Below are 14,032 nucleotides of genomic sequence, written 5' to 3' on the forward strand. Positions count from 1 at the left end.
TCGGGGGTTGGAATATTACTTTAAACCAACCTTCAATCTTGTACTTAAACTCTGTAAATAAATGCATACTCAACCTAATTAGAAACATCTTTATTGTCAATTTATATCATCATCATAATATATCATTGGTATTGACTGCAGCATATGGATGTGAATTGCACTACGTACTGCAGGTGCTCATACTGTAAGTACACATCTATAGGAGGTCAGTTAATATCTGTATGTACAGTCGTATAAAAGAACATATAAATGACAATTCTTTAAAAAGCAATACAGGAGTCGGTCTTCATAATCATAAAAGGTGCACGGAGTCTCTATATCTGCAGCATAAAATGAGCAAATATATGGTAACTAGCAAATACCAGTCTTACTTGTCACATCCCCTCAGTCCGTTTAGTTTAATAACTGAGATGTTTGGTTTATCTAACAAGGCCTGAGGTTCCAGATGTCTTATTTCCCTTCCCTTTGTTTGTTTCCTGGTAGTGTATTCCTGAGTGAAATGACAGGAGAATGTAGTGAGGTTGTAATAAGATGATCTATTTTTCTGATCACCACTTCCTCTCTCATTTAGTGACAGAGAATCTTTTCCCCTCGTGTGTGAGGAAGTGTGAAAAATATAAAGTGAATGACGGGCTTTGTAACTTCTACATTGTGTAATGTTGGCATTTCCTTTCAGACCTTCTTAATATCTACATTCTCTGGCACATCCTCGCTTTCCTCCTCTTTGTTTCAGTCCTTTTTAAGTCTTTTGAAATCCTCCTTCTCTGCGCTGGGCTTGGAAACGTGCAGCATCAAGTCTTTCACTCCTTTTTAGATACATTCAGCAACAGTTTTGCATCAAAACTGTACGTCCTTGAAGCACGATTGTATAAAAGTAAAAGATCCAATATGAAGAGTTGTAGTTTTCACTGTCATCCTGTCAAAAGAGCCAGCCTCGTTGACGCAAAAAAAGATTTTAGATGATTGATTTGATTGGTTTTATATATCATACATCAGAGACAGTCTTTTGGTGTCAAAATATCTCAGCTCAGACTTTAATTTCATCCTCGTCTTCCATGTAACTGTAGGTCATTTTGTTCTTCTGGCTGATGATCATCATCTCTGAATCTGCGACCTCCACCCTGCTCTGTCCCTTTAAGTGGCTGACGCCGTAGTGGCGTGCAAGCACATCTGTAGCGCTCTGGAACCGCTCGCTCTCCATCCCCAACCTCGCTCGCTCGGGAGACCCCATCACCACGTCAGGTGCTTTAACAGAAAGCCCGACTCCGTTCGCCTCCTCCTCTTCCTCCCACTCGGCACCGTGCGGGCTCTTCCTGCCGCCGCAGTCCTCCCTCAGCAGGGAATCCACGTACGAGATAGTGGCCGAGTCCATCTCCGAACCCTCGTTGGTCAACCCGCACGCCGACCCCGCCTCTTCTCCCTCCCAGGCGTGGTGGACGTGCTCCTCCGAGTGGCCGTCGATCAGGCCGAACACCTCGCTCATGAGGGAGGGGCCCAGGTCGAAGGTGAAGGTGTCCAGGGAGGCGAGGGAGGGGAGGGAGTCGGAGTAGGTGGAAAAGGAAGGTTTGGGCTCAGAGGTCGCGATGGAGGCGGAGCAGGTGGATAAGATTGCGTCGGTGGGGTCGGTGAGAGAGCCGCGGTGGATGTTGGGGGAGCAGGAAATGGGGAGGGAGATGGAGGGCTGCTGGCGCTCGGAGCGGGAGAGGCGAGGCAGAGTGACGAAACCAGACTCCAGACCTGAGGAGAAGACACACATATATCAAGACATGAGATTAAGTAGGAGGTGGTTTGTCTATGTGGTATGTAAGGGATAATGTACAGCAAGCTCCGACAAGGGGCTTCTTTCACAACAATGACCCGCTAGCTGTACATTATCCCGCTTATTACACGGCTACTTACTTAAGAAATCAATAATTTGACACAAAAACGGTCCGCCAGAGTCCGACATCAGAATTGCGCCCATAGCAACGGTCTGTTATACATAGCAACGGTCTGCTATAAAGAAATAACAGACCGTAGAATGCCGTGATTGACCAATCAGAGTTGAGTATTCAACACAGCCGTGTAATAAATATATACAGTATAATTTATGTGTCAGATTATTATATATAACAGGTTTATCATACAGTTCCGACAGGGGGCGCTGTAAACCCATCTGAGAACATCCCGTCTGAGCCAGCAAACGCCAGCCTGCAAAGTGCTGAGTTTGTTCTGCTGTGTGAACAGTGAATCATCTGCCAGATCACTTAACAAGTCACACACTGCCGCCTTCATGATGACCCAAACGGCTAAAATTACCACAGCAGCCTCTCAGTGCCAGCCGTAAAGGGCCAAGAGTCTGTAGGTTTTTTTTATACCGACCAAAGAAAACAGCGTCTGATTTCACAGATTAACACACTTTAACCGAAGAGTCACAAAGAAGTAATCAGTGAAACCAGTTTATGGAGGGTTTGGTAGGATGAATCCATCCGTGTGTCAAAATGCATAATTACCGGAGAGTAAAGTAGCTCCAGTTATCACTACAAAAGTAAGCTGTGAATTACGTGATTTTCGTTGGAAGATTTTAGATAAAACTGGCAACGAACACACTCGAACATCCACGTAAAAACAACACACACACACCCTGAGCCATGTGTGTGGTGTTTTTAATGGGAGCCTCTCAGACAGCTTGTTGCCGGCTGTGTCTGGATCAGTTATCAGTGTGAACGCTGCTGATTACGAGCCAAGGTGATTCATAAGGACATCTGGGGCAAATCTGTCTAGATTACTGGGCACCACTGAGGGATGAGTTTCACTGCAGCTCTACGGTTTCCAGTTAACACCGGTTAACTCGTTTGACCTTTTCGTTTCTCTTTGTTCAGCAGCAGTGACCTTTAATTTGAAGGAAACATCTACCTTTAATCTTAGGGACCATTTGGGGATTTAGTGGCGAATTTTTCTTAAACCTCGAATAACGAGGCAAAAAAATAGATGAAGTGACATCATGTTGAGAAATTTCCAGTAAAGATATATTGGACTTTTTTAGTGATCCAAAACACTGATTTTGTGAGTTCCTCAGATTTAAACAGCAAAAGCTTCTTTCAATCATTTTAAGTGAAGAAATCCGTTGTAAAAGACACATTTTCACACAAACGGAAGCCTAAATAGATCGCTCACAATGCAGATTGTGTAACAGCAATGAAGTTTTGGCATACAGTGGGTTTATTTTAGCATTTTTCCTGGAAACTGCCTGCTGTATCCGGAAATGAGTGAACCAAAGCAGTAAAGTTAAGGATGGAAAACCAAAACAATTATCTTAAAGAGGACCTATTATGCTTTTGTGCATTTTCCCTTTCCTTTAGTGCGTTATATAGTTTCTTTGTGCATGTAAAAGGTCTTGAGAGTTACAAATCCCAAAATCCATGGCAAAATTACTCTCCCCCACAGAAACACTGCTCCTGAACTGCCAGAAACGCCTTGCTTGAAGTCCTGCCTTTTCTTCCGTAATGTGGTGATGTCACCAAGTAATGCATTTGCATAATACCTGCCTAGCTGCTAGTTTGGAATGCCCTCAAACAAAGCTAGTTAGAGCGGAGCTGGAGCAGAGTCCGAAGAGTTTGGTTTAGTTGACCAATCACAAGTATGCACCTGAAAATGAGCATAATAGGTCCTCTTTAAAGATGCTAAAAAGCTCTCAAGACCTGGAAAGTTGGGTAATAATTATCTGGGAGTTCATCACTTTGACCGGCCCGTTTACATACATAACGGTTTAACCCATTGTTGATGTAAAAATATTGATTATAGCAGCTTTAATAAATAAATATCACCATACTCACCATAAGAGCTTTTCTTCTCCTCTGGCGTGCTTTGAGAGCTGGGGAAAAGCACTTTGGCGGTGGGACTCCCGTTTGGCAAATCCACATCCAGCCTGGGGAGGGAGATGGCGTTCTTGACGATGGGAGAAACGACGGGAGGCGGCGGCGACAGGTCCTTGGGTCCTGCCGGGGGTCGGTTGTCGGAGCCCCTCCGGATTTGACGGAGCGTCCTGGAGAAGAACGCTCCGATCTTGTTGTCGGGGGAGGAGATGGAATCCGTCTCCCCGTTGTTCCCATTGGCGGTGCCGCCGTGGTTGCTGAGGAAAGAGGTGTCCCCGAACACGTCGCCGCCGCGGCCCACGTGCATGGTGTGGCGGAAGTCGCCCAGAGGAGGGCTGATCATGTCCAACGTGAGGTCGCCTTTAAAGCGCCGCTTGCTGTGGGAGTGTGAGACCAGACCTTTTAGGCCTGACAGCTTCTCCTGAAGATTCATGTTCAAAAGAGGTGAGTGGCTTCTTGAAAATCAACCTTGAACAATATCTGGAATTGCCTTCAATCCCACCGAATGGCAAAACTTTTTCTCCTCTTAGATTAATGCCCAGATCATTGACAGTTCATCAGTCCAAAACTCTAAACCCAAAGAGAGGTTATTCCAAGATGAAACCGTGTAATTTCTGAAAAGCTCAACTCCAGGCCTGCGATGCCAAATAGATCACTGGACTATTATCTCTGTTTATCATATGCGGGCCAAACTCTGTCCCACTCTTTGTAGCTCGTTGTTATGCATAGCTGGCTGAATTAAACGGCTATAAACTGAGGAGAACACTGTGCAGTTGTGTTCCTGGAAGCAGCCGGGCCAGTTGGAGTGCGGTCAGGTTGCCTGGTTTCCCCCGCTTGCCTTGGGCTTTGGCGTTGTCGACATCAGCTCAGAAATAGGTCCGAGTCCAGCTGCAAACGGTTCTGCGGTCGCACCACGGAACCATCTATCGAGAGTAAAAACAGAGAAAAACATCTATCTTTAAAATGAAGACAGGGATGTACTTGATTTTGAGGGATGTCGACAGAAACGGATGACATTTGCAATTTATTCTGCGGAAAGTGAGATTCAGTGAGAGACCACTGTGCTTTCCTATACTGTATGTTAAACTAGATCTGTCTTTCTGCAGGTTTTTGGGATTCCAAAGGTCCGCTGGTCTGGAACCATCTAAATTTAGACCACAGGCACTCCTCTGTGCAACAAACCAAAGTCTGCCTCTTGTCCATAAAATGGGTGGACCTTCAGGGAATTCCTTCTTCCATTTTGTCCTGCTTTGTCTGGCATGAAGGTTACACAAAGTTCATTTTACATTTCACTGAGAAGACTTATCACGCTTTTAAAGCAGCGCAGCAGCCCTCATTCAACAGGCTTACATTTGTTTATAAACAGGCAAAGTATGCTCAGCGAGATAGGAAGAGATAATGAACATTTCCTGATAAGGAAATCGCTGCTGCTACTTAGCTGAACTGCTACTGCCTGTGTATGGAGGCCCGGCACCGTCGAAATGCAGTGAAAGATTATTTAATTAATTATACTATCATTAAAAAAAAAGTCTTGTAAAAAGAAAAAAGCTTTGTATTTTTTTTTTCCATGGCCTCCAATATGTTGATTTCACCGGCTACAATTTATTTTCAACATTTTAGGTTTCTTATCTTTTGGTCATTTAGCTATTCCCTATTTTCCTCATGCAACTATTTCTATTTAATTAAATTTTTTTTCATATGCTCTTTTCACAGCAGCCATGTAATTGCAGCGTAAACACAGGTGTAATTAATAACATTAATTACGGCCCTGTTCCATTTGGCTTGTTCCAGGGCTCTGGTATCGAGCATGCTGGCTCACTGGAATGGCTGTGACACTAAATAGAGCGGGATATAATTAATTTGATCAATTACACCTGTGTTTTTCCTGCTATATGTCAGAATGGCTGCTGCGAAAAGGGCCTTTTGCCTGAGTGTGTTTATGACCAGTGGAGCAATGAGAGCGCTGTGTCGCTAGCTATCTTAAATGAGCAACAGCCTTTTCACCTAGCTACCTAGCTGAAGCTAACTGTTGTGCAGGTACTGTAATGTTTCACACTTCTGTAACGTTACTGTATAAACTCTCGTAACATTAGCTAGCTAAAGCGTTTTGTCCGGCATGCTAACGCTAACAAAGTAGGCTAGCTAACGTAAATTAGCATTATCGGACACCATATTGTTGTCTCCACAATATCATCCTCCATTATTATTCTCTATTTTTTTTACCAACTGATTGGAGGTTAAAGCTTTATATTTATTTTTACAGTCCATTTTAATTATTTGATATTAGTAGCTGTTATTAATTGATGCATTCAGTTATATTTTTGACTGGACTGACAGCCTTTTCCTTCCTTTTGTCAGTTTTGGAGCTCCATACCTACAGTACGTCAAGCTTGACTGATTTATGCTTGCCACATCCGCGAGGGCCGCAAGTGTTTACGCGGCCAAAGTGACGTCACACTTTAAGACATGTCACTTCGTGGGGGTTCTGTGCGACGGGTTGTCGCCTGTCCGCACACATCCAATTTTCTAACTACATGGCCGCGAATGGGCGGACAAACTGAAGAACTTTGAGAATGTTTGTTTGCCGCGAGGAGAAACCTGCACGGAGTATAAAAGATCACACAGCTCATGTCCGTGCGACTGTCCTTGCAGAAAGCATAACTGAAGCTTTAGTCCTGTAAGTCTCTAATGAAGGCAGACCAAAAATTGGCCCTTTTCTCATGTGTTGTTCTTTGCCAGCAGAGTAATGGATATCCAATTCTAAAATATTTTGATAGCATAAGGCAGCCCTGACAAAGACCTCTGGTTCTCTTTAAAAGCTTTCCACTGCAGCAGCAGCTAAATGTCTGCGCGGGCCTCCCACGCATGCACGGCCCCGTCTGGCTTCATTAATGACCTGCTATGGTTCAAGAGATGGGGATTGCGTCAGGTCCAAGGCAGCCCTTCTAATTTGCTGCTGACCGCAGTCCCAGGCCCTGCGCTCCACTTCCCCTGGCTGGCGATTTTAAAGAGGGGCATCTGGGAGGAAACACGGCACATACCAGCACTGAGCGGAGCCATATCAAGGCTCACAAAGGGACGCCAGGGACCAGTATACCGAGGTGTGATGTTCAATCTAAGATCGCGTGAGCCTGCAGGGACCTCGTGCATGTTCCCATGAACCGCGCTGAAGCAACAGGCCACCTCTCTGATTACAACTCCCCAGTGATGTCATGGCATTACGGTCTTCCCGATAAAGGGAAATAGTTTGTCTTGTTTAATCAAGGTTGAACAAAGAAAAAACCTCAGACTAATTGATAACCTACAGTATTACAGGAATACACACGGGGCCATTAATTACTCTGGCTGACTGCGTGCTTACAGAAAGCTCTGGTGTTTTGTCTTTGCCTGTAATCCTGTTAAAGACCTTTAACCACAGCTCAGAGGGGGTCGCTCCCGCCGACTCCTCTAACGTATCTGGACCCTCGGGGCATTTTATCTGCACATATGCTTCTATCCTACTGAACTCCCCTTCCCTCCTCTCTGTGCTCCTTCTTTGCACTTGTGCTCCTCTGTTTTCTGGCACAAATACAGCAGCCAACACGCTCAGGCCTCCGATAAAATGGCCTGAAAAGCACCACAAGGCCAAAAAAATCTTTAAAAGGTAATAAATTTAACACTGTAATCCCAGTAGCAGCCTGCCTGCCTGCGTCTTGGATATCAGAAAAGAATAGGGGGACCTCTCGACAGGAGGGATTTGGACGTACCCTGGATTATCCTCTAATCCTTCATCTCCTCCGTTACCCCCGTTAGTGCGCCTCTTTTGGGCAAGGCCTGGCTGCTACCACCCTGGTCGGCTGCTGCACTGGTTCTGATTTCTGTCAGAGAGAGGAAATAAAATACAAAATGAGTTTGAGGGAGGGAGAGAGTCAGTTCAAACTGAAGCGAGACAGCGTGAGAAGTGATGGAAGGAAGCAAGGGATGAAAATAAAAAATATAAAAAGTTTCATTTTCCCATAAAGGAGTGAAGGGGAAGGACGGCGAAACGGGGCAGAAATAGAGATGACAGGGATGGATGCTGAGAGAAATGAGACGGAGAGAAAGAGAAAAGGTCAGATGAGGAGAGGGAACGAGGCAACATGGGTAGGAGGGCAGAATAGAAACAATACTGACTGAGACATAAAAGACCCAGTAAGATTTCAGTGAATGGATCTGATCAGTTTAGGAACAGATTGGTCATCTTTGATATTGTCATCATTAATAAACATCACTGATAATCACTGACACCTATCTTACTGCACTGTATCATCTCCTTCCTCCTTCCTTTGTACCATTTTTTTGGGTGAATCCCCTGATTTTTTCCGCTAGCGCCACAATAAGATTGACGTTTTCAGTCAAATGTCTCGACAACTATTGGATGGATTGCCATTAAATTTGGAACACATTAATGTCCCCCACAGGAAGAACTGAAGTAATTTTGTCTATTGTCTTGTAGTCTTGTGACTTTGATATCTGTCAAATTAGATGATTTTATAAACCACTGTATGGTTTCATGTTTCAGCCAGACATTTTTAAAGGAACAGTGTGAAGCATTTAGAGGGATCTATTGACAGAAATGGAATATAATGTTAAAAAGTATGTTTTCTTAATACGAATCACTGTGTTTTCGTTACCCTAGAATGAGCCATTTACATCTACATACGGAGCGTGTCTTCTTCACGGAGTCCACCATGTTTCTAAAGTAGCCCAGAATGGACAAACCAAACACTGGCTCTAGACAGGGTCATTCGTGTTTTCACGTTTTTCACACGTTGGCCACCGTAGTTCTCCTATACACTTGGCACGGCTGTGTCTAGAGGTCTACCTATCCTAACCTTAACTATTTAAGGTCATTGCCTAACCTTAACCATCTTGCGCGAGTTTCACAATTTTGGGGTCACCTTCTAGACATGACTGCTCAGCACAAGGGAGCAATTTCAGTTAGTTGCAATCTGCAACCTCACCGCTAGATGGTGCTGTTTTTGTGATTTTAACCAAAGAAATTGGAGCCTGAGGTGATGTGTCTGATATTGATTGAAAGCTCTTTTTTAACGCTGTACCAAATAACAGATATGAACAGATATCTCCAAAGGTGGTGACAGATAACTGTATGTTGAACTCCAATACCCAGGAAATCTTGCAATGAGACATCAGTAGACCAGACTCAATCGGTGTTCACTTCTTGCTTAGTTCATCTTTCTGCTGCAGCCTCGAGTTGCTTTCTTTGGGCAACTCACCATTCGGGGGGATTTCGGTGCGTTCATACATCACAGAATCAAATATTTCCATGTCACTATGTACAGTATTTGCCTGAGGTGGCTTTGCTGGATATAAACCAGAGTAACCACAGTCTAATAGGAGCCGTGTGTGTTGTGTGCGTGTACGAGCACATTCCTGAGCAGAGCATCGGTCGGTGGAGTCTCTCTCTCTCTCTCTCTCTCTCTCTCTCTCGATTACGACCATCAAACATCCTTCTTCTCAACCTCGGAGTTGATTGAAACCACGTTTCGGTCCGAACCATCTTTTTTCTTTTCTTTCGTTTTCTCTTCTCCTCTTCCCTCACACTTTTTGCTTCTCTCCGTTCTCCCTCATTTCTTTTCCATTCTTGCCTTCTACTGTTTCTTGTCTTATCTTTAATTGTTCTCCTTCTTTTGTCTTCTCTTTCTTCACTTTACACTCATTCTGAATATTTTCCTTTTGTTTCCTCTGCTCCCTCTTTTTCCTTTCTCTTCCTCTCCCTCTTTGAGCATCTTGACTGACTAAGGAAGGCTGAAACAACTTGACAGAACAGCTGTTGGGCCCACACACACACTCATGCTGTAATCTCTATTTTTGATAACTTAAACTCAAAAATGTTTACTCTAATAGTTTGTCTTGACTGAAATCAGCGATGGACTTTCCCCCTCCCTTCTCTCTGCCTCTCTCCTCATGTCCTTCACTCGCTAACCCCGCTAACCAGGTGAACAAACATACAAGATAAGGCCACATATTTCAGGCTCACTCTTTGACTTTCAATTACGTTCCTATTTTCGCCGTCCACGCTCAGTCTGAATCCAAGCAAAACACGGCTACACTTCCTCCTCAGCCAAGAAAACATTTTCATGCTTCGACAAATATCCATACTCTCCGAGGCTCTCTGCTTCCTGCATCTGCTGGAACCGGCGGTCCCAATTTGCCCTCTTTGTTGCCTCTCTCTTTCAGTTTGTGTATCTTTTGCGCTCATACATAAACTTCTCTCTTTCCTTCTCCCTTTGTTCTACTCAAATACACACATTCCCTCTCCCTTCTCTTGATATTTGCCATGTTACAAGTCTTTATATAAAGTTTTGGTCTGTGATCAGTTTACATGGTAAGAGATGAGAGCACACAGACACTGCAGCCAGACTGACACATGTACATGGCTGATAATATCGGCCAATTTCATCTTTACACATGTACGGTATATTGATATAATTGTGAATGCAAACAGTTCCACCATTAGGCGACATCATTTGTCCACCAGAGAGCACTGACAAGTTTATCTCTGTACATGTCAAGGTCACAAGTATTTAAAGGAATAGTTTGACATTTTGGATTTCTTGCTGAAAGTTGATGAGAAGATAGATACTTTCATATCTGTATGATAGCCTAAATATGAAGCTACAGCCAACAGCTGCTTAGCTTAGCACAAAGACTGGAAACAAGATATAATGGGTTAATTAGTGAGCTTTAAAGATGCTTGCAGGGTAATATGTGCTAAATATTTCGTTAGAGGTGTTGGTAGACAGATTTTGTTACCTTTCCACAGAGCCAGGCTAGCTGTTCCCCCGTTTCTAGTCTTTGTGCTAACCTAAGCTAAGCTAACTCCTGGCGGTAGCTTCATATTTTCCGTAGAGACATGAGAGTGATTGATCTTCTCATCTAATGCCGGGTACACGAGAATCTAGACGATTTTGGGCCTGATTCCCCCCTCCCGACAATCGTCAGCAAGGCCCCGATTTTTTGATGGTTCTAAGGATTATCTTTTCAGATATTCCTGTTGTGTGAGGTATTGTGAGGTATGTTAAGAGTGTTTTATACATCCTCCGATCGGCTCAGAAATCCATCCTGGCCGCACCGCTCTCAATTCGTAAATATTAAACATGTTCAATATTTACATGATGCCGTCACGTGGGAAAAGAACGACAGCCAATTGGGAACCAAGCTGACAGAAGACGAAAAGACAACAACCGCCGTCATGTCGGCCGCGACTAATGCATGAGCTAATGCATGAGCTAATGCAAAACGCGTAGTAGTAAGATGGACCTCAGAAATGGAAGACCAACTTGTTGATTTGTGGCGACAACACAAGTGTTTGTTTAACTTGTCTCCATGACTTCATCCATTTTGAATTTTCAGTACAAAGTAGAGAAAAAAACTAACATCGCTGATTCCTCCTGCCCGTCGTGCACCATGTTTGTTTACACTAAAGTTTCTAAAGTTCACGTTTGATTGCGAGAGAACTCTTGTTGTTTATGAGTGGAATCTGTTAGTGTGTGGTGTGCTGTTTTGGCCAAATCGTTGCTCGTCACACACTATAGGAACAAAACGTATTCAATTAAATTTATCATAACATATCGTTATGTGTGGAGTCTCTCACATGTTAAACATCTGTTAAGATTTGAAATATCTTTTAGTTTGGGCCAGCCTTAACGGTCAGCAAGAAAGCAAATAACCGTATTTCTCAACATGTCAAACTAAGCAAAGTTAAGAGACCCTTGTCAATAATTGTGTTACGGATATTTGCTGATATTTTGTTATTGTATTTTTTAAACCTCTCAAATATTGTAAATATAGTTTCATACTGCAGGGAGAGCAGCTAGCCAGAGAAACTTTACAGTCATCCACATAAATCATCATCTGAAAAGTTCACATGCAGCCAAATTCTGGAAAGCAGCCAATCAACAAACACACCTGTCCCTGTTTTTCAAACTAAAACATCATGATGGCTTGGTCCTCTTTTTTCACCCACACAGTCCACTAAATAGTCATTTATAAACTATGTTAACTAAGATTGTTAACAAGAATTGGGAGTTTGCCCACATTCCCCTCCACACAGCCGACAGCAGTGACCAGTTGGCCGTTGATGGATCAGCCTTTTCAAAAACTTGGTGTATTCCTTTAACTGGGAGGGGGGGTTGGATCATGTTGGGACCATTTGGTGACGGCAGATCATGATGGAGCAGTTTTCCCAACATCACCATCACGTGTGGCAAAAAAAAACAAAAACCAACCCCGCGGTGTGAAAACAAATACAGCACCCAGATTCAGAGTTCGCACCTCTTCAACTAACCCCTTTCCTGGTTGGTTGTGTCAATGACACCCAAAGGTCACAAAGGGTCCCCCCTCAGAGGAATGTTGAACTCAGGTAAAAAAGACAAACCACAGGGGATGTCTGTGCTCATTTAAGCACTGTGTCATTAGTGTAAATCATATGAGGGGGATGTGAAGGAAACATTACATGCATGTGTTAATCATCTTAGAAATATCAAAGCATGTTAGTCAAGGAGGAAATACTGAACGCCTACTCTGGAGAGACTAACTGGGGGGGAATTACAGAGCCAGTTAAAAATGAAACAGTCACAGATCCACAGTAAGGAGGACTGAGTTCATCACTGCATGTTGTTTATTGGATTTTTTTAGTTGCGTTATTATCACTGGAGCAGACTGGCTTTTTTATATTGATCACCACTGTGTATGTTTGTTTATTGACGGGCTTTAGCGGGCCAACGAGCTCTTCAATCAATGTGCGTGTCTGTGTCTGTGTGTGTGTGTGTGTGTGTGTGTGTGTGGTATTTCACATGGTGGCCTCCCTCATGGCTCGCTGGCAAGTTCCAGGGGTCAGAAGGTCACTGGCCCCCAACTTGTAACGATTCCAACACTGCGCCGCCTGTTCGCCTCCATAATTAAAACACCTCAAGGCCACCAACTTCAACTTCACCCCCCCCGTCCGTGTCATGTAACATGTTCCACTGAATCACATGCACATCTCGGTCATTTCAGTGACATACAGGGAATATTGATAGGCTATGTCATGTAACTGCTGTAATTACAAGGCATCAGAGTGATGAAGAATCAAAGCACACACCGAGAACATACTGCTGCTGAATATAAACACGTTACGGAGCGCTTTGAGTTTCACTGTCAGACGTCTGAGAGGCTCACACAACTCTAAAACAACTTACACAGAATACAGTGTGACCATTAACACCAGGTCAGATAACAGCTTGCTTTCAGTCAACATGTCTACAAGTCTTAATGGTATCGCCTTATCTGAAACTAAACCTGATATGTTTGCTTTCTTTCTCTGGTGGCATTTTCTCCCATTAATGCATCTATATCAGCAGAAACATAATAAAGCTAATAATTAATCACATGATATGCAACTAATAATTGTATCAACAGGCAATTGATAAGTTCTTTTTTTAAAGTTATTCCATATCTCCAAACAATAGTATCTGAGGATACAATACAAATATAGGCCTAATAGAAAAAAAAAACACTTGTAGGAATGTTATACAATTAGGAATATTATAGGAGGTTATAAATTACCAAAAAATTATGAAAATACATAAATAAAAATTAAATAAATAAATTTCTAAATATGCACCGAAATGTCACAGATTCAGTGAACTTAATGCAAACTCACTCTAAATAAATATGTTATTAAATATAACATATATAAAAGTGTGCTAAAGTTAACTTCTGGCTGAGTGTTACAGACTCATTGAGGGTCTTTCTGACAACATTATGGAGTGATTTAATGGTCCAAATTGAATAGAAACTCACCACAGGAAACTGCGACAGGAAGAACAGGAGACTCCAGTTTAATTATGTGTCCATTAGTAATGTATGGTGGGCTGGTTGGTTGGTTGGTCGGTGTGGTCCTAGCGAGCCGGTGCTGCAGCCGGACTGACCCGCTGGTGCGCTGGGTGAGCTGAGCGGCGCAGCGCGGAGGAGGAGGAGGAGGAGGGGGAGGGCGGGGCTGTGGATCAAATACCAATGAAACCATGAAGAGAGCCACACCGGGAGCTCCCACACCGCCTCATGGTTAACACTTCAGCTTGATGTCTCTCTCCACAACATGCCAAATGACTTGTCAACGCGAGTTGGAGCTGTAAGTTGAACATGTAGAGGAATGA

The 14,032-nt window shown here is 43.4% G+C and overlaps 1 protein-coding gene across 2 annotated transcripts; it reads right to left on the reverse strand.

The window, feature by feature from the left end:
* Positions 1 to 74: 74 nt before the first annotated feature.
* Positions 75 to 13,832, reverse strand: cdc42ep1a (CDC42 effector protein (Rho GTPase binding) 1a). 2 transcript variants are annotated; one of them, XM_037755249.1, is made up of 4 exons: positions 13,680 to 13,832; positions 7,601 to 7,711; positions 3,816 to 4,777; positions 75 to 1,737 (listed from the first exon to the last, which is right to left on the reverse strand). In XM_037755249.1, the coding sequence occupies exons 3-4, from the start codon at positions 4,285 to 4,287 to the stop codon at positions 1,028 to 1,030; spliced, it is 1,182 nt and encodes a 393-aa protein (XP_037611177.1). In that variant the 5' UTR covers positions 4,288 to 4,777; positions 7,601 to 7,711; positions 13,680 to 13,832; the 3' UTR covers positions 75 to 1,027. The 2 variants fall into 2 exon arrangements, with proteins under 2 accessions (XP_037611177.1, XP_037611178.1); XM_037755250.1 differs by lacking the exon at positions 7,601 to 7,711 and having other exon boundaries at positions 13,680 to 13,819.
* Positions 13,833 to 14,032: the final 200 nt, after the last annotated feature.

The sequence above is a fragment of the Sebastes umbrosus genome, chromosome 20 (assembly GCF_015220745.1).
Source record: "Sebastes umbrosus isolate fSebUmb1 chromosome 20, fSebUmb1.pri, whole genome shotgun sequence".
In the NCBI taxonomy this organism is placed as follows: Eukaryota; Metazoa; Chordata; class Actinopteri; order Perciformes; family Sebastidae; genus Sebastes; species Sebastes umbrosus.

Coding starts and splice junctions, on each gene's coding strand:
- cdc42ep1a (XM_037755249.1), bottom strand. CDS start 4,287: ATGAATCTTCAGGAGAAGCTGTCAGGCCTAAAAGGTCTGGTCTCACAC. Junction 1,738..3,815: donor GGAGAAGAAAAGCTCTTATG/GTGAGTATGGTG, acceptor TCTTCTCCTCAG/GTCTGGAGTCTGGTTTCGTC.